Raw genomic sequence first — 20,317 nt, forward strand, 5'->3', positions numbered from 1 at the left:
GAAAGCGGAACAGTTTGTTCTTTAAGTTGTTGAAGTATTCCTTTATGTAAAAAAAAAAAAAAAACCCTCATCTTGCACCCTCTGCTCTAATAGGTCAGCTGTCCCACAGGGTGGGTGTGTATCTGGACTGGAGCGGCGGCTCTCTGTCCTTCTACAGCGTGTCCGAAGACGCCATGAGTCTCATCCACACCTTCCACTGCAGCTTCACCCAGCCTCTGTACCCGGCCTTCTGGCTGTGGGGCACGGACTCCTCCGTGAGTCTGTGTCACATAGTGGCCGAGTGGGAACGACTGCTGCTGTGAACAGGACCGCTGTCCGAGCCTTCCCCCAGAACACCCTGGACAACGCTCCACAACACATGTCCTGGACTGTTCTCCCTTTCTCTAAAACACCCTGGACAACGCTCCACATGTCCTGGACTGTTCTCCCTTCTCTAAAACACCCTGGACAACGCTCCACATGTCCTGGACTGTTCTCCCTTCTCTAAAACACCCTGGAGAACGCTCCACATGTCCTGGACTGTTCTCCCTTTCTCTAAAACACCCTGGACAACGCTCCACACGTCCCAGACTCTTCTCCCTTCTCTAAAACACCCTGGACAACGCTCCACATGTCCTGGACTGTTCTCCCTTCTCTAAAACACCCTGGACAACGCTCCACATGTCCTGGACTTTCTCTAAAACACCCTGGACAACGCTCCACACGTCCCAGACTCTTCTCCCTTCTCTAAAACACCCTGGACAACGCTCCACACGTCCCAGACTCTTCTCCCTTCTCTAAAACACCCTGGACAACGCTCCACACGTCCCAGACTCTTCTCCCTTCTCTAAAACACCCTGGACAACGCTCCACACGTCCCAGACTCTTCTCCCTTCTCTAAAACACCCTGGACAACGCTCCACACGTCCCAGACTCTTCTCCCTTCTCTAAAAAACCCTGGACAACGCTCCACACGTCCCAGACTCTTCTCCCTTCTCTAAAAAACCCTGGACAACGCTCCACACGTCCCAGACTCTTCTCCCTTCTCTAAAACACCCTGGACAACGCTCCACACGTCCCAGACTGTTCTCCCTTCTCTAAAACACCCTGGACAGCATTCACAGAAAAAACACCCGTGTGAAGTGAATGTCTGTTATGTGTGTGTGTGTGTGTGTGTGTGTGTGTGTGTGTGCGTGCGTGCGTGCGTGCGTGCGTGCGTGCGTGCGTGCGTGCACGTCACTCTCACCTGTAGTTGACACATGCCGTTGTCATGGTTACTGCGAGCCTCCTGCGCTTCCTGGAGCTCCTTGTCCAGCTGCTCCAGACGAGACACGCGCATCTGCGCACACACACACACACACACACACACACACACACACACACACACACACACACACACACACACACACACACACACACACACACGCACGCACACGTACACGCACACAAACGATTGTATCAATACCGGTTTGAATTTAGCAATAATAAAAAATCAGACCAGTCTGAAGCGAGTGGTGCAACAGCACCCCCTACTGGTACTCTAAACATCGGGACATAGTCACAAAGTCACATAGGTTAGGACAGGTTAGGACAGGTTGGGACAACGCTGTTCCTTGGAGTGGTTGCACCACTCAAACATTTAAAAAAGGTACTGTAATCACTTTTCCATTCAATATATGTACACTTGATCTATGGATAGATGTGGGTATTCTCTGTGTTCATGTCAGGGTACGTCAAGGTGGTATTCTCTGTGTTCATGTCAGGGTACGTCAAGGTGGTATTCTCTGTGTTCATGTCAGGGTACTTCAAGGTGGTATTCTCTGTGTTCATGTCAGGGTACGTCAAGGTGTTTAGATCTATGGATAGATGTGGGTATTCTCTGTGTTCATGTCAGGGTACGTCAAGGTGGTATTCTCTGTGTTCATGTCAGGGTACGTCAAGGTGGTATTCTCTGTGTTCATGTCAGGGTACGTCAAGGTGGTATTCTCTGTGTTCATGTCAGGGTACGTCAAGGTGTTTAGATCTATGGATAGATGTGGGTATTCTCTGTGTTCATGTCAGGGTACGTCAAGGTGGTATTCTCTGTGTTCATGTCAGGGTACGTCAAGGTGGTATTCTCTGTGTTCATGTCAGGGTACGTCAAGGTGTTCAGATCTATGGATAGATGTGGGTATTCTCTGTGTTCATGTCAGGGTACGTCAAGGTGTTTAGATCTATGGATAGATGTGGGTATTCTCTGTGTTCATGTCAGGGTACGTCAAGGTGTTATTCTCTGTGTTCATGTCAGGGTACGTCAAGGTGTTCAGATATAATGTCTATGTATTTGCCAGAGAATCACTGTTTACGTATTTATATCCGTATAGGCCTACATACATTTAAAGGAGCATTCAGTGATTTGGGTGATTTGGAAAACCACCCAGTCCGCCCCGGAAACAAAATGTGCACATGCACGCTCTACAGTGGGGGGAAGTGCAACAGGCCAACAGCATGTGCACCAAGGCCCGCCCCCAGTCGATCATGATTGGAGGAAGGCCCCTCTCATCCTGATTGGATGAAGGCTTTGCCACCCGCCACCAAAACTGAAACTAGGGTTTTTTGACCACAGGGGCTCACTGGCGACAGGGAGGAACTCCTTATATGGTCAGCACACTCTATAGTAGGGAGGATTATCCAGAAAAAAAGAAAAAATAAGTGATATTTGAATTAAGTAAAATCACTGAATATACCTTTAATATCCTTACAATGTATCTTTAAAGTATCTTTAGTAACTCATGAACTGTGCTCTAAGGCAGGGGTTCTCAACCCGTGGGTCGTGACCCCTCGGGGGGTCGCCACATTATTTTGGGGGGACCCCAAATTATTAAAAATTATTTGCAAGTGAATGGCTGGAAAATGTAAATGAAGCGTTTACATAGTACACTTAGTACATGCATAAACTTTCCTTAATGATTATATCTGGTTTCAGTATTCATTTATGATATATTTTCTCTATTATTAAGGTTATTTTTGCAGTCAGTTTGTATTGGGGATGGGGAGGGGGGCGGGGCGGGGGGCGCGAGACATGGCCAAAGCATTTCCAGGGGTCCCCAGCCAATAAGGTTGAGAACCCCTGCTCTAAGGAACTAACCTTTGGGATCTTTAGTGAATGGCATTCACTTCTAACCTATGGGATCTATAGTGTAGGGCAATCACTTCTAACCTATGGGATCTATAGTGTAGGGCATTCACTTCTAACCTATGGGATCTATAGTGTAGGGCATTCACTTCTAACCTATGGGATCTATAGTGTAGGGCATTCACTTCTAACCTATGGGATCTTTAGTGAAGGGCATTCACTTCTAACCTATGGGATCTTTAGTGTAGGGCATTCACTTCTAACCTATGGGATCTATAGTGAAGGGCATTCACTTCTAACCTATGGGATCTATAGTGAAGGGCATTCACTTCTAAACTATGGGATCTATAGTGAAAGGCATTCACTTCTAACCTATAAGATCTTTAGTGAAGGGCATTCACTTCTAACCTATGGGATCTATAATGAAGGGCATTCATTTCTAACCTATGGGATCTATAGTGAAGGGCATTCACTTCTAACCTATGGGATCTATAGTGAAAGGCATTCACTTCTAAACTATGGGATCTATAGTGAAAGGCATTCACTTCTAACCTATGGGATCTTTAGTGAAGGGCATTCACTTCTAACCTATGGGATCTTTAGTGAAGGGCATTCACTTCTAACCTATGGGATCTATAGTGTAGGGCATTCACTTCTAACCTATGGGATCTATAGTGAAGGGCATTCACTTCTAACCTTTGGGATCTATAGTGAAGGGCATTCACTTCTAACCTATGGGATCTATAGTGAAGGGCATTCACTTCTAACCTATGGGATCTTTAGTGAAGGGCATTCACTTCTAACCTTTGGGATCTATAGTGAAGGGCATTCACTTCTAACCTATGGGATCTATAGTGAAGGGCATTCACTTCTAACCTATGGGATCTTTAGTGAAGGGCATTCACTTCTAACCTATGGGATCTTTAGTGAAGGGCATTCACTTCTAACCTATGGGATCTTTAGTGAAGGGCATTCACTTCTAACCTATGGGATCTATAGTGTAGGGCATTCACTTCTAACCTATGGGATCTATAGTGAAGGGCATTCACTTCTAACCTATGGGATCTATAGTGAAGGGCATTCACTTCTAACCTATGGGATCTATAGTGAAGGGCATTCACTTCTAACCTATGGGATCTTTAGTGAAGGGCATTCACTTCTAACCTATGGGATCTATAGTGAAGGGCATTCACTTCTAACCTATGGGATCTTTAGTGAAGGGCATTCACTTCTAACCTATGGGATCTATAGTGTAGGGCATTCACTTCTAACCTATGGGATCTATAGTGAAGGGCATTCACTTCTAACCTATGGGATCTTTAGTGAATGGCATTCACTTCTAACCTATGGGATCTTCAGTGAAGGGCATTAACTTCTAACCTATGGGATCTTTAGTGAAGGGCATTCACTTCTAGTCATTTTTACTAGTTGACTAGTTGCCTAGTTTACTAGTTGTTTAACTACCTATTATGTAAAAAAAATGAAAAGAAAACAACGTTTTTTTTCTTATCAACTAGTACCAACAAGGTCGACTAGTGGATTTACTAGTGGACTAGTTGAATAGTCGACTAGTGGATTTACTAGTGGACTAGTTGAATAGTCAACTAGTGGATTTACTAGTGTACTAGTTGAATAGTCGACTAGTGGATTTACTAGTGGACTAGTTGAATAGTCAACTAGTGGATTTACTAGTGGACTAGTTGAATAGTCAACTAGTGGATTTACTAGTGGACTAGTTGAATAGTCGACTAGTGGATTTACTAGTGGACTAGTTGAATAGTCGAGTAGTGGATTTACTAGTGGACTAGTTGAATAGTCAACTAGTGGATTTACTAGTGGACTAGTTGAATAGTCAACTAGTGGATTTACTAGTGTACTAGTTGAATAGTCGACTAGTGGATTTACTAGTGGACTAGTTGAATAGTCGAGTAGTGGATTTACTAGTGGACTAGTTGAATAGTCGACTAGTGGATTTACTAGTGGACTAGTTGAATAGTCAACTAGTGGATTTACTAGTGGACTAGTTGAATAGTCGACTAGTGGATTTACTAGTGGACTAGTTGAATAGTCGACTAGTGGATTTACTAGTGGACTAGTTGAATAGTCAACTAGTGGATTTACTAGTGGACTAGTTGAATAGTCGACTAGTGGATTTACTAGTGGACTAGTTGAATAGTCGACTAGTGGATTTACTAGTGGACTAGTTGAATAGTCGACTAGTTGCTTAATGCCCTACTTTAGTGAGGTGATTATTGTGTATTAACCCGCCGCGGGTTCGTTTTAACCCGCAGCGCAGTCTTGCCTCATTGTGTACGTTGTGTTTTGAGCGTCTACTACACGTCGTGTATTCACACCCAATGGTATGTTTTGAGCGTCTACTACACCAGGGGTTCTCAACGTTTTTGGCCGGGGACCCCCGAAAATGCTTTGGCAACGTCTCGGGACCCCCGCCCCGCCCCCTCCCGACCCCCAATATAAATTGACTGCTACAATAACCTTAAACCATTTTGGGCGGGAACCCCTTTTGGTGTTTTAAGCATTGTTATAATTTAGCTATTTAAAAATAGCAGATCTACAAGCTCATAGCGCGCCACCGAGTGGCGCGCTATGAGCTTGGAGGTCTGCTATTTTTGAAAAATCGTGATTTTATTTATTTTTTTAAATATCTTTTTTTTTTCTTTTTTTGGAAAATAATTTGGGGACCCCCTAAAATGATTTGGCGACCCCCCGAGGGGTCGCGACCCACGGGTTGAGAACCCCTGTACTACACGTTGTGCATTCACACCAAATGTTATGTTTTGAGCGTCTACTACACGTTGTGCATTCACACCAAATGGTAAAGAGGCTTTCAACCCTCAGTGTGTCTTCATAGAATTCAATAAAAGGCTACCGTGTACAGACTTGAATTGTATTAATTTATTGCTGGCTGTGCCTAAAAAAAATGGCAACTAAAAACCACGGTGAAGCAGCTTTCTGCTTCTAGGGGCCGACGGCGTGGAACAAACTCCCACTGTACCTTCCACAGGCAGCCTCTGTAGTAGATGTTTTTTAAAGCACAGCTCAAGACCCACTTCTACACTCTTGCTTTTAGTTGATCTTTTAAATTCCTTGTTATTCATGTCCTCACTGTATTGCATTACTGCTATTATTTTAATGTTGTTTAATGCCTTGCTTTTCTTTTTCCCCTCCATTTCTCTGTGAAGCACTTTGAGGTGCATCTCATGTCATGAAAGGTGCTCTACAAATAAAGTGTATTTATTATTATCCTATTTTGGACGGGAACCCCTTTTGGTGTTAAAGGTATATTCAGTGATTTTACTTAATTCAAATATCACTTATTTTTTATTTTTTTCTGGATAATCCTCCCTACTATAGAGTGTGCTGACCATATAAGGAGTTCCTCCCTGTCCCCAGTGAGCCCCTGGGGTCAAAAAACCCTAGTTTCAGTTTTGGTGGCGGGTGGCAAAGCCTTCATCCAATCAGGATGAGAGGGGCCTTCCTCCAATCATGATCGACTGGGGGCGGGCCTTGGTGCACATGCTGTTGGCCTGTTGCACTTCCCCCCACTGTAGAGCGTGCATGTGCACATTTTGTTACCGGGGCGGACTGGGTGGTTTTCCAAATCACCCAAATCACTGAATGCTCCTTTAAGCATTATGTTATACTTTAGCTATTGAAAAATAGCAGATCTACAAGCTCATAGCGCGGCACTCGGTGCCGCGGTACGAGCTTGTAGGTCTGCTATTTTTGAAAATGTAGTGCAAATCTTTGAATATATATTCTTTCAGAGCCAACGCTTTTAACTCTTAACTCTAAATCTTTGCTTCTGTGGGGAGGGGGGGGGCTGGACCAACATATTTTCAGATGGGGGTCGGCGGCCAATTACAGATAATTCTGGGGATCCTTGACATGAAAATGTTTGAGAACCACTGATATAGAAACATAGGGTTTAACCCTGTGAGAACCACTGATATAGAAACATAGGGTTTTAACCCTATGAGAACCACTGATATAGAAACATAGGGTTTAACCCTGTGAGAACCACTGATATAGAAACATAGGGTTTTAACCCTATGAGAACCACTGATATAGAAACATAGGGTTTAACCCTGTGAGAACCACTGATATAGAAACATAGGGTTTAACCCTATGAGAACCACTGATATAGAAACATGAGGTTTTAACCCTATGAGAACCACTGATATAGAAACATAGGGTTTTAACCCTATGAGAACCACTGATATAGAAACATAGGGTTTTAACCCTGTGAGAACCACTGATATAGAAACATAGGGTTTTAACCCTATGAGAACCACTGATATAGAAACATAGGGTTTTTCAGAAAACTGTTAGGATTTAGAAGACATTGTAGAATGGTCCTCAGATCTAAATGGGTTAAAGGACCACTTCACCACTTTTCAACTTCTCTTCCTATAATTGGTCCTAACTAACTGTTCATAATAAAACACCACCATTTCTTTCCTACTCAGTCTGTGTCTCATAGGAGGTCTGTGGGCAGTTCAGAAACCCGTCCATCAGTGACATCATCGATGGTGAATCCAAGCTAATAGAAACGGCAGGCTTTCTTTTCCTGAAAAGTTTCAATGCAAAAGTTGAAGCCATCGTTCTCACGATAATAAAAATCTAAATATATTTTAAAACAAATCTTGTTTAAAACAAAATCTGCCTAACGATGATGTCACTGGTGGACGGGTGTCCGAACTGCCCAAAGCCCTCCTATGAGACACAGACTGAGTAGGAAAAAAATTGTGGTGTTTTATCATGAACATTAGTGAGGACCAATTATATGAAGAGATGTTGAAAAGTGGTGAAGTGGTCCTTTAATACTGTGACCTCTGACCTGTGTGCGGTGCACCATCTCATCGCTGGTTCCAAAACGCTCCTCCATCACAGAACGGACCTGCTGAGCCTCAAACTCCAGCTGTTGTCTGATCAGGTCCATCTGCAGAGAGAACTACAAACATGGCTGATTAAACTACAAACAATGTGTCTGATCAGATCCATATGCAGGGAGAACTACAAACATGGCTGATTAAACTGCAAACAACGTGTCTGATCAGCTCCATCTGCAGAGAGAACTACAAACATGTCTGATTAAACTACAAACAAACAATATGTCTGATTAACGGAGATAACTACAAACAATATGCCTGGTTAACAGAAAACTACAATCGTAACAGAAATAACTACACATATGTGTGCATGTGCGTCCGTGCGTGCGTGCGTGCATGTGTACATACAGTGTCTATGCGAGGTAGTTGGCCCAGTCTGGTAGAGAGAGCCTGTAGTTGAGTGTAATACCAACACCTCTCTCTCTCCTCCCTGTCGATCTCACTGAGCAGCATGTTCCTGGAAACACACACACACACACACACACACACACACACACACACACACACACACACACACACACACACACACACACACACACACACACACACACACACACACACACACACACACACACGCACACACACACACACACACACACACACACACACACAAACACACACACACTACATTAACATTACTTTTTACAACCTTACATATAGGCAAAAAATGTGTCTTCCTTCAAAACAGGCCTTTCAGACTACGGTGGAAGATTGGGAGTGCAGCAGAGTCTAAAGTTCTGATTGCAATGGGAAATGCATTCCATAGTTTTGGAGCCAGAAGGGAGAAGAGTTTGGGACGCGTGGAGCGTTGTCCTGGGTGTTTTAGAGAAGGGAGAAGAGTCTGGGACGTGTGGAGCATTGTCCAGGGTGTTTTAGAGAAGGGAGAAGAGTCTGGGACGTGTGGAGCGTTGTCCAGGGTGTTTCAGAGAAGGGAGAAGAGTTTGGGACATGTGGAGGGTTGTCCAGGGTGTTTTAGAGAAGGGAGAAGAGTTTGGGACGTGTGGAGCGTTGTCCAGGGTGTTTTAGAGAAGGGAGAAGAGTTTGGCATGTGTGGAGCATTGTCCAGGGTGTTTTAGAGAAGGGAGAAGAGTTTGGGAAATGTGGAGGGTTGTCCAGGGTGTTTTAGAGAAGGGAGAAGAGTTTGGGACGTGTGGAGCGTTGTCCAGGGTGTTTTAGAGAAGGGAGAAGAGTTTGGGACATGTGGAGGGTTGTCCAGGGTGTTTTAGAGAAGGGAGAAGAGTTTGGGACGTGTGGAGCGTTGTCCAGGGTGTTTTAGAGACGGGAGAAGAGTCTGGGACGTGTGGGGTGTTGTCCAGGGTGTTTTAGAGAAGGTACTTCCAGCTTCCCTGCGTTGGCGCTGGAGGGTTTGTAGGGTCCGATCAGACTTTGAAGATATGGGGGTGCCTCGACGTCAGCCTCCTACCTACCCGAGAGGATCAGGTCAAATAAGGACCTCCTACCGTCCTATCGTCTTCCTTGATTGGTCAACGAAGACCACTGGCTTCACGGATTGGCCAGACTTTGCGTGGCGTTTGTGCCTCTGAACCAATTTAATTGAAGCTGCAGAAAACTTCACATTGACCAATAGGATTTATCCCCTGTGCTACTGCTGTGAGTAATGTTACGCTGGGTGGTGCGTCTGAGAGGACCAGGAACAGCCAATCAAAGAGCTGTGACAGTGAGACACTATGTGTACTCCTTTGGAGGCGACCGTTGTGGCCACGAGAAGAAGATCGATGTGAACGTCTTCAACACAGTGACTTTGATCTGGAGGAAGTTGGCCCCAGAGACCCCTGGAACAGGAGAACGCCACCTTGAGGTTCCTTCCAGGCGCCAGGGCCAAACAGCTGTTCTGATTGGAGACACTGTCTACCTTTGGGGAGGTTATCCTTATGGCAACATGCTTTATGCATTTGATGTCGACGCCCACAGATGGTTCAAACCACAGGTTTCTGGAACCGTTCCAGAGGAGAGGGACGACCACTCAGCCTGTGTGTTGGGGAAGGTCATGTATATTCATGGAGGATCATCCCCGACTGGACGGAGTAATGACATCTACAAGTTGGACACCACCACAATGGTCTGGACTTTAATTAACATCAGAGGAACTCCACCTCCTGCTAGAAAATGTCACTCTGCTACCATCATTGGAACAAAGATGTTTGTATTTGGGAGCTGGGGGAGGAGGGGTCAGGACTACAACACCATCAGAGTGTTTGACACAGAGACAAACCTCTGGCTGGACACACCTTCTACACGGCCTCTTCCAGAAGGACGCAGGGATAATTCAGCCTTTACCTACCATGGAGAGCTGTACCTATTTGGTGGCTGGAAACGGCCCCACCGCACCGATGTGTGGAAATTCAGTCCAGAGACCTTCTCCTGGAAGAAGGTTGAGCCCAAGGGGAAAGGACCGTCTCGAACGTATGGGAGGTGCTGTTGCATGATGGGAGATCATATCGTCATATTTGGAGGAACACAAACTCCTGGTGACCTGTATGTCTTAGACCTCAGTCCTAGCCTCAAGACATTATGTAAGCTAGCAGTTATTCAGTACGGTCTGGAGCAGTCTGGACTCCCACACAACATCAGGTGGGAACTGGCAGCCATGACTAGCAACAGCAGCTGAGCAAACCAACACATAACATAATAAAATGATAAACAACAATGACGTCAGACCAATGAACTGCTTAGACGCCAGTTACCAGGGGGGGGCGCTATAGGTGGAAAGTGCCAGACAAATGAACGAAATAAGCAAAGACGATGAGCTCTTGTTGTCTTCGGTTTTGAGCCAGAGGTAAAAGTCGGCCATTTTCATGATTGTGTGATCTCAAATTAGGGTCTCGTATCAAGCCGCGAATATCGACTTTTTTTCTCCAGGAGGCCAAGTTCCCTTAGCCCCTCCCCTAGCCCCTCCCCTAGCCCCTCCTATGCACAGCTGTGTGTGTTGCTCCCAATGTGCAGGTTTGTGTCTTGCATGGTTTCTGCTGCCATCGGTGTGTGAATGTGGGAATGTGGATGATGGGGTTAAATTAGTTAAGCATTATTATTGATATCAAACCGGATCGCTGATTTTTTTTTTTTTTGGCCTTTCCTTCTTCAGTGATCCTAAACCGATACTAGTTCGTATAGATCTATAGACCCTCACCTCTCCTTGTAGAGCTCTAGTTCTGATAGATCTATAGACCCTCACCTCTCCTTGTAGAGCTCTAGTTCTTATAGATCTATAGACCCTCACCTCTCCTTGTAGAGCTCTAGTTCTTATAGATCTATAGACCCTCACCTCTCCTTGTAGAGCTCTAGTTCTTATAGATCTATAGACCCTCACCTCTCCTTGTAGAGCTCTAGTTTATAGATCTATATACCCTCACCTCTCCTTGTAGAGCTCTAGTTTATAGATCTATAGACCCTCACCTCTCCTTGTAGAGCTCTAGTTTATAGATCTATAGACCCACACCTCTCCTTGTAGAGCTCTAGTTTATAGATCTATAGACCCTCACCTCTCCTTGTAGAGCTCTAGTTCGTATAGATCTATAGACCCTCACCTCTCCTTGTAGAGCTCTAGTTCTTATAGATCTATAGACCCTCACCTCTCCTTGTAGAGCTCTAGTTCTTATAGATCTATAGACCCTCACCTCTCCTTGTAGAGCTCTAGTTTATAGATCTATAGACCCTCACCTCTCCTTGTAGAGCTCTAGTTTATAGATCTATAGACCCTCACCTCTCCTTGTAGAGCTCGTCGAGGTGCTGCTCTCCGATGCGTCCGTCTCCGCCGGAGAACATGAACGCCGCCTTGGGCGGGGCTCCGTCCATGATGTGAGGAGACAAGATGGCCGCCGTGCAGCCGTCCATGGGCCCCGCCCCCCGGGAGCAGGAGAAGGAGGAGGAGGAGGGGCGTCTGGACGACGACGTCATCATCAGGGCCAGCCTCTCCTCCGCCTCTAGCCCCGCCCCTCCGGGGTGGGGGGGACCACACCCACCCAGTAGTAGCCCCACCCCTCCGGGGGTGGGACCCCCACCCAGCAGGCTCTCAGGGAGACAGCGGAGGTTGTGGGGCTGGTACTTGAGGTCGTAGTAGTTGGTCAGGTCCATGTGCAGCTCTGGAGGAGACGGGACGGGGATGAAGGGGTTAAATTAGTTACCGTTTACAATCTATAGGCGTTCATTTATTTAACCCAACTTGACCTGAGGGCGATTCTATACAATTCAATTCAATTCAATTCTATTAAAGTGTCAAATCACAACAAGTTGTCTCAGGACACTTCCCAGACCAACAGAGATCCACCCAGAGCAGCAATATTGCGACAGTGGTATCGAAAAACTCCCCTTTAGGAGTTTTTCGTTACCATTGTCACAATATTGCTGCTCTGGGTGGATCTTTCTGCAATGTCTTCTACATTCTGACAGTTTTCTGAAAAACCCTATGTGTCAGTGGTCAAGGACCCCCAAAAATATATGAAATTGTCCGCCGGCCCCCATTTGAAAACATGTAGTTCCAGGGACCTCCCAGAAGCAAAAGATTTGAGTTAAAAACGTTCGCTCTGAAAGAATATATATTCAAAGATTTGCGCCGCATTTTCACGATTTTTCAAAAATAGCAGATCTACAAGCTTGTAGCGCGTTGTAACCCATTTTTCACCCCTATGTCAATTATCTAATGTGATCCTGGGCTCTACACACCCTCCGCCAACCTAGTCCCCATATATGGGGGACATGGGGAGAGCAACGGACTTGAACTCATGCTTCCTTCATGCATGAGTGTCCAAGTTGATCCTTTACACCTGACGGGGGGGGGAGTTTCCCTGGTTGGACGTAGCGCGTGGAAGGAACACGTTATTCCAACCAGTTCCTTTCCCCTCCATCAGGCGCCCCGGCTGGCCAGGGGGAGGCAGTATAGAGACCAGTTCCTTTCCCCTCCATCAGGCGCCCCGGCTGGCCAGGGGGAGGCAGTATTCAGTATTTTAGCTGTGACGTGAGCGCCCCCTCCTGAGATACTTCCGGGTCCTACTTTTGTGTCGCTTTTGTTTCCTCGCAACAACAAAGCTGCGCTGCTCTCCCAAATCTGGCTGTGACAGGCCGTCTGCCCCACACTGAATACTATCGCCATTTTATTTCATTGTGTCAACTAAATCCTCATTAATGCAAACTAGATTCAACATACTGTAGCGACCCCCCAGGAATAGAGACAGATACTTGGGGGGGGTTTGGGGTTTGATGGGGGGAGGAGGTGCCTAGTTCAGCTATGCAGTGATAGGTGAGGCTGAGAGGGGGTTAAACAATGGAGAAAGGTGGTTGGTGAAGAGGAGAAGGCGCGAGGAGGAAGGAGGAAGTGACACAGTGGAGAGAGGAAGAGAAGCCTAGAGAGAGACACACAGAGCAGCCTCTTTGTTATTTTCGGCACCCTCCCAACCCAGTTTTTAGCCTGTATTAAAAGGGCAATAAAACCCGGTTCTCTGGTTTAAACGTTAATCCTGTTTCCTCCCTTCATTTTCTAAGTTAGTGAGTCAGCAATACTCAAACCAGCACACATTCTAAATATGCCCCCGAAATATTTTACTGAGCAAATGGACTGTTACCACCTTCAATAATAATGATAATAATAGTCTTTATTGTCTCCACATCATATCTTTTTTTTGTCATGGACACTTTATTAAGACCCATTTTAACCCTCAATGGCTTCCTTTCTGAAAAATAACGTCATTGTAAAAAGATTCACGCGTTTAGATATTCTATTTACAATGAGATGCGGACGGGAGCTGGTGCCACTTGGACCCGGACGTAACGTAGCACTACAAAATGACGACGGACTTAAATACTGAATAGAGACCAGTTCCTTTCCCCACCATCAGGCACCCCGGCTGGCCAGGGGGAGGCAGTATAGAGACCAGTTCCTTTCCCCTCCATCAGGCGCCCGGCTGGCCAGGGGGAGGCGGTATAGAGACCAGTTCCTTTCCCCTCCATCAGGCGCCCCGGCTGGCCAGGGGGAGGCGGTATAGAGACCAGTTCCTTTCCCCTCCATCAGGCGCCCCGGTTGGCCAGGGGGAGGCGGTATAGAGACCAGTTCCTTTCCCCTCCATCAGGCGCCCCGGCTGGCCAGGGGGAGGCGGTATAGAGACCAGTTCCTTTCCCCTCCATCAGGCGCCCCGGTTGGCCAGGGGAAGGCGGTATAGAGACCAGTTAATTTCCCCTCCATCAGGCGCCCCGGTTGGCCAGGGGGAGGCGGTATAGAGACCAGTTCCTTTCCCCTCCATCAGGCGCCCCGGTTGGCCAGGGGGAGGCGGTATAGAGACCAGTTCCTTTCCCCTCCATCAGGCGCCCCGGTTGGCCAGGGGGAGGCGGTATAGAGACCAGTTCCTTTCCCCTCCATCAGGCGCCCCGGTTGGCCAGGGGGAGGCGGTATAGAGACCAGTTCCTTTCCCCTCCATCAGGCGCCCCGGCTGGCCAGGGGGAGGCGGTATAGAGACCAGTTCCTTTCCCCTCCATCAGGCGCCCCGGTTGGCCAGGGGGAGGCGGTATAGAGACCAGTTAATTTCCCCTCCATCAGGCGCCCCGGTTGGCCAGGGGGAGGCGGTATAGAGACCAGTTCCTTTCCCCTCCATCAGGCGCCCCGGTTGGCCAGGGGGAGGCGGTATAGAGACCAGTTCCTTTCCCCTCCATCAGGCGCCCCGGTTGGCCAGGGGGAGGCGGTATAGAGACCAGTTCCTTTCCCCTCCATCAGGCGCCCCGGCTGGCCAGGGGGAGGCGGTATAGAGACCAGTTCCTTTCCCCTCCATCAGGCGCCCCGGTTGGCCAGGGGGAGGCGGTATAGAGACCAGTTCCTTTCCCCTCCATCAGGCGCCCCGGTTGGCCAGGGGGAGGCGGTATAGAGACCAGTTCCTTTCCCCTCCATCAGGCGCCCCGGTTGGCCAGGGGGAGGCGGTATAGAGACCAGTTCCTTTCCCCTCCATCAGGCGCCCCGGTTGGCCAGGGGGAGGCGGTATAGAGACCAGTTCCTTTCCCCTCCATCAGGCGCCCCGGTTGGCCAGGGGGAGGCGGTATAGAGACCAGTTCCTTTCCCCTCCATCAGGCGCCCCGGTTGGCCAGGGGGAGGCGGTATAGAGACCAGTTCCTTTCCCCTCCATCAGGCGCCCCGGCTGGCCAGGGGGAGGCGGTATAGAGACCAGTTCCTTTCCCCTCCATCAGGCGCCCCGGTTGGCCAGGGGGAGGCGGTATAGAGACCAGTTCCTTTCCCCTCCATCAGGCGCCCCGGTTGGCCAGGGGGAGGCGGTATAGAGACCAGTTCCTTTCCCCTCCATCAGGCGCCCCGGCTGGCCAGGGGGAGGCGGTATAGAGACCAGTTCCTTTCCCCTCCATCAGGCGCCCCGGTTGGCCAGGGGGAGGCGGTATAGAGACCAGTTCCTTTCCCCTCCATCAGGCGCCCCGGTTGGCCAGGGGGAGGCGGTATAGAGACCAGTTCCTTTCCCCTCCATCAGGCGCCCCGGTTGGCCAGGGGGAGGCGGTATAGAGACCAGTTCCTTTCCCCTCCATCAGGCGCCCCGGTTGGCCAGGGGGAGGCGGTATAGAGACCAGTTCCTTTCCCCTCCATCAGGCGCCCCGGTTGGCCAGGGGGAGGCGGTATAGAGACCAGTTCCTTTCCCCTCCATCAGGCGCCCCGGTTGGCCAGGGGGAGGCGGTATAGAGACCAGTTCCTTTCCCCTCCATCAGGCGCCCCGGTTGGCCAGGGGGAGGCGGTATAGAGACCAGTTCCTTTCCCCTCCATCAGGCGCCCCGGTTGGCCAGGGGGAGGCGGTATAGAGACCAGTTCCTTTCCCCTCCATCAGGCGCCCCGGCTGGCCAGGGGGAGGCGGTATAGAGACCAGTTCCTTTCCCCTCCATCAGGCGCCCCGGTTGGCCAGGGGGAGGCGGTATAGAGACCAGTTCCTTTCCCCTCCATCAGGCGCCCCGGCTGGCCAGGGGGAGGCGGTATAGAGACCAGTTCTTTTCCCCTCCATCAGGCGCCCCGGTTGGCCAGGGGGAGGCAGTATAGAGACCAGTTCCTTTCCCCTCCATCAGGCGCCCCGGCTGGCCAGGGGGAGGCGGTATAGAGACCAGTTCCTTTCCCCTCCATCAGGCGCCCCGGTTGGCCAGGGGGAGGCGGTATAGAGACCAGTTCCTTTCCCCTCCATCAGGCGCCCCGGTTGGCCAGGGGGAGGCGGTATAGAGACCAGTTCCTTTCCCCTCCATCAGGCGCCCCGGTTGGCCAGGGGGAGGCGGTATAGAGACCAGTTCCTTTCCCCTCCATCAGGCGCCCCGGTTGGCCAGGGGGAGGCGGTATAGAGACCAGTTCCTTTCCCCTCCATCAGGCGCCCCGGCTGGCCAGGGGGAGGCGGTATAGAGACCAGTTCCTTTCCCCTCCATCAGGCGCCCCGGTTGGCCAGGGGGAGGCGGTATAGAGACCAGTTCCTTTCCCCTCCATCAGGCGCCCCGGCTGGCCAGGGGGAGGCGGTATAGAGACCAGTTCTTTTCCCCTCCATCAGGCGCCCCGGTTGGCCAGGGGGAGGCAGTATAGAGACCAGTTCCTTTCCCCTCCATCAGGCGCCCCGGCTGGCCAGGGGGAGGCGGTATAGAGACCAGTTCCTTTCCCCTCCATCAGGCGCCCCGGTTGGCCAGGGGGAGGCGGTATAGAGACCAGTTCCTTTCCCCTCCATCAGGCGCCCCGGTTGGCCAGGGGGAGGCGGTATAGAGACCAGTTCCTTTCCCCTCCATCAGGCGCCCCGGTTGGCCAGGGGGAGGCGGTATAGAGACCAGTTCCTTTCCCCTCCATCAGGCGCCCCGGTTGGCCAGGGGGAGGCGGTATAGAGACCAGTTCCTTTCCCCTCCATCAGGCGCCCCGGTTGGCCAGGGGGAGGCGGTATAGAGACCAGTTCCTTTCCCCTCCATCAGGCGCCCCGGTTGGCCAGGGGGAGGCGGTATAGAGACCAGTTCCTTTCCCCTCCATCAGGCGCCCCGGTTGACCAGGGGGAGGCAGTATAGAGACCAGTTCCTTTCCCCTCCATCAGGCGCCCCGGTTGGCCAGGGGGAGGCGGTATAGAGACCAGTTCCTTTCCCCTCCATCAGGCGCCCCGGCTGGCCAGGGGGAGGCGGTATAGAGACCAGTTCCTTTCCCCTCCATCAGGCGCCCCGGTTGGCCAGGGGGAGGCGGTATAGAGACCAGTTCCTTTCCCCTCCATCAGGCGCCCCGGTTGGCCAGGGGGAGGCGGTATAGAGACCAGTTCCTTTCCCCTCCATCAGGCGCCCCGGTTGGCCAGGGGGAGGCGGTATAGAGACCAGTTCCTTTCCCCTCCATCAGGCGCCCCGGTTGGCCAGGGGGAGGCAGAGCTGCAATTCTAATCTAGGCAATTATGCTCTGAGGCTTAACGACCACACAGCTGCATCCAGGCCTCATCAGCTGATTGGTGGTAATTACTGCTAATTGGCCGGGAGGCAATTAAACGCCCAATTCAGTAACACTGTGGGGACTTTAACGAGGCTCTTGATTTCATTGGCTGTAATCATGGAACAGAGCCAATCATATTATTATGATGATGATTGGACGTGTTCTTGCTGATTGGCCCCTGGCCTGGTGCATGCCGGCTCCTGATTGGCTGGCACTGAGCCATGGATAAAGTGTCCGTTACGACGGCATCAAGACACCGCCAATATATATTTTAGTCGACTAAAATCTTATGATATTTAGTCAAACTAAAACTATAGACTAACACTAAAACATTCCAGGTGACTAAAATGTGACTAAAAATCACACCCGTGTGAAGTGAGGGGCGCTAATATATTAACCCATTTTGGGCGGAAACCCCTTTTGGTGTTTTAAGCATTACGTTATACTTTAGCTATTGAAAAATAGCAGATCTACAAGCTCATAGCGCGCCACCGAGTGGCACGCTAAAATGCGGCACAAATCTTTGAAAATTGAACATATATTCTTTCAGAAGACTTTTTTTTTTTGACGTCAGGTCAAAATGGGTTAAAGTCTAACTCATGTTGATTGGGTGATGTAATGGTGATGTAAAACAAACGAAACGCCATTAACAATAAAGAGACAATATGACGTAAATGACACATTATGGCGTACATGTTGCCTTGTGGCGTTTATACAACAAACATTGAACCTGTATATAGGAGGGGCTAGGGGAGGGGCTAGCACCCCTCAAAAATTAAATTAAAACTATTCAAGAGACTAAAATCTAAATATGCTGTCAAAGTCAACACTGGTCGCAACTCCAACGGGGCGGAGTCGGCACAGGGTGCCTCCATAAATCTGAGCTTTAGTGGGATGGTCCTTCCATGAGAGGTTCTGGACACGCATGAGGAGTCTTGTGTATGTTCCGTCAAGACGAGCCCGAAACTCCTTATTCATTGTCCATGTTTCGGCACCATACAGAAGGATACTTTCCACACAGGCTTTGAACAGGTTGATCTTGGTAGCTCTTGTGATGTCTGACTGCCATATAAGCTGTAGCTTATTGCAAGCACTCCAGGCCTGTCCTTCCCTTGTCAGGATGTCCTTTCTGCTACTGACTACGTATGATCCAAGATATTTGAAATCCTCAGTTTCTTTGATGTCACTGCCGTCCATGGAGCGGATGGTTGGGTGAACAGAGTCTTCATTCAGAAGCAGCCATTCTGTCTTTTTGGCATTGAGCAATAGACCAACTTTGGCTGCTGACACTTCTAGTGATGTTAAAAGCTCTTGAGCAGAGTTTATGTGTTCAGCAAACAGTGCGATGTCATCCGCATAGTCAAGGTCGGTCAGCCACTTCTGACTTTGACGACCAGATCTTCTGCCTATTGTGAGACCTCTGGAGGAGATGGTATCCATCGCTTGCCTAAGGACGTAGTCAACGACAATGACAAAGAGAAAAGGAGCGAGTGTGTCGCCCTGAAGGATGCCTGTGGTTGTCTGGAATTCCTTTGTTGGTCCATCAATGCTCTGCACAAAGCAGACAGGGTTCTCATACATTGTACATCTTTCTAGCATTCTGTGGTTGTCACACTTTACTATAGGTAGAAGACACCTAATTTGAGAACTCGGAAGAGCAGTAGCTAATATTCACGCCAATCATACTTTAGGACTACAGAGTGTATTTCATAAACTTTATTATTAATTCATTGGTTTCAACAAACAACATTTAGTTAAACACATCTATAAATGGCTTATCTGCACAGACTGCCTGGTTTTAGATAAGTATGGTAACAGATTAATTGAGCTATTACAGACAGTGAAAAGTGTCTATCATAACCAATTATAAGTAGTCTTAATTGACAGATGTTAGTGCCAGGTATGGCTTTAGTGGCATAGATTATATGCTGGTGGCATAGGCATAGATTTTAAACCTGAAATAGATATAGAAACACAAGAATATACATTTGTTACATTCCCATAATACGTTCTAATCATTTGTATTAAACAGAGATAGTAGGCAGAGTATAAAACAGTAATTACCAGCTCCCGATCCGGATCTCTCTTCTCCGTTTGGAGAGGTATGGACTCTTGGTTGATGTTACTGAATCTGACTTACTAGAGTCGCCGAAGTGGCTTATAAAAACTCTGTTTCCTTAGACCTGCCCTGTTGGGCAGGTTCACATCAGCTAACATTCAATTGGCTGCTGAGCACCATGGCATCAGTCCTTCCTGTGGACCTTTACCATTGGTTGAAAGACCAGGAAGCATCACCCACTGACATGTGCTAGCCATGAGGTCTGGCATGGGAGAAACAGTTTGCTGGTGGAACTTACTAGTGGTTCTGTGGTTATCAGAACCCCCGCTGTGTGTGAGGCCTATTAGAGGAAGTTCTCCGGCTTGCTCCATTTATGGCAGTTCTTTGTCTGACTACTCCAAGTCTATAAGTTCAACCCATGCCATTACTGCTACATTACAATAATTAGACATTCAATGGATAATTGATAACTTGAAGAGTATTAGTAGACAATCATTGATACACACATCTGCATGTTCTCTTTCCTTAAGACTGAGAAGGAGAGGTGTCACATTTCACACCTCCCTGTTAACTTCAGTCAGGGCTTGCTTTGGGGTGAAAGGCTCTCACTCCCATGTTTCGTACTGATAACTATTGGCAAGTTGTACAGTGCATATTTATTAATAGAAACCAAACGCTGATTACTATATCCAGCGGAACATACATCACTGCTATAGCTTTCACCGTTTCTTCTGGTATTCCATAGTTGAGCAGTATATGCATCATAGCTTTCCGGTTCACGCTATCGAATGCTTTGCAAAAATCTACACAAATGATGGAAGCTTTCTTCTTTGATA

General features: G+C 48.6%; 1 protein-coding gene across 1 annotated transcript in view; it reads right to left on the reverse strand.

Annotated features, from left to right (window-relative positions):
• Positions 1-265: 265 nt before the first annotated feature.
• The window catches only part of LOC306918642 (adenomatous polyposis coli protein 2-like), a gene marked incomplete at both ends in the record, with an annotated part of 44,216 nt that continues 24,164 nt past the window's right edge, over positions 266-20,317 (reverse strand). Inside the window, 5 exons of the mRNA XM_079531532.1 lie at positions 266-337; positions 1,226-1,294; positions 7,956-8,069; positions 8,356-8,464; positions 11,729-12,107. Coding sequence (XP_079387658.1) covers positions 266-337; positions 1,226-1,294; positions 7,956-8,069; positions 8,356-8,464; positions 11,729-12,107 — 743 coding nt within the window. The remainder of the gene's footprint in view (positions 338-1,225; positions 1,295-7,955; positions 8,070-8,355; positions 8,465-11,728; positions 12,108-20,317) is intronic.

The sequence above is a fragment of the Electrona antarctica genome, assembly GCF_951216825.1.
Source record: "Electrona antarctica genome assembly, contig: scaffold_574, whole genome shotgun sequence".
Lineage (NCBI taxonomy): Eukaryota > Metazoa > Chordata > Actinopteri > Myctophiformes > Myctophidae > Electrona > Electrona antarctica.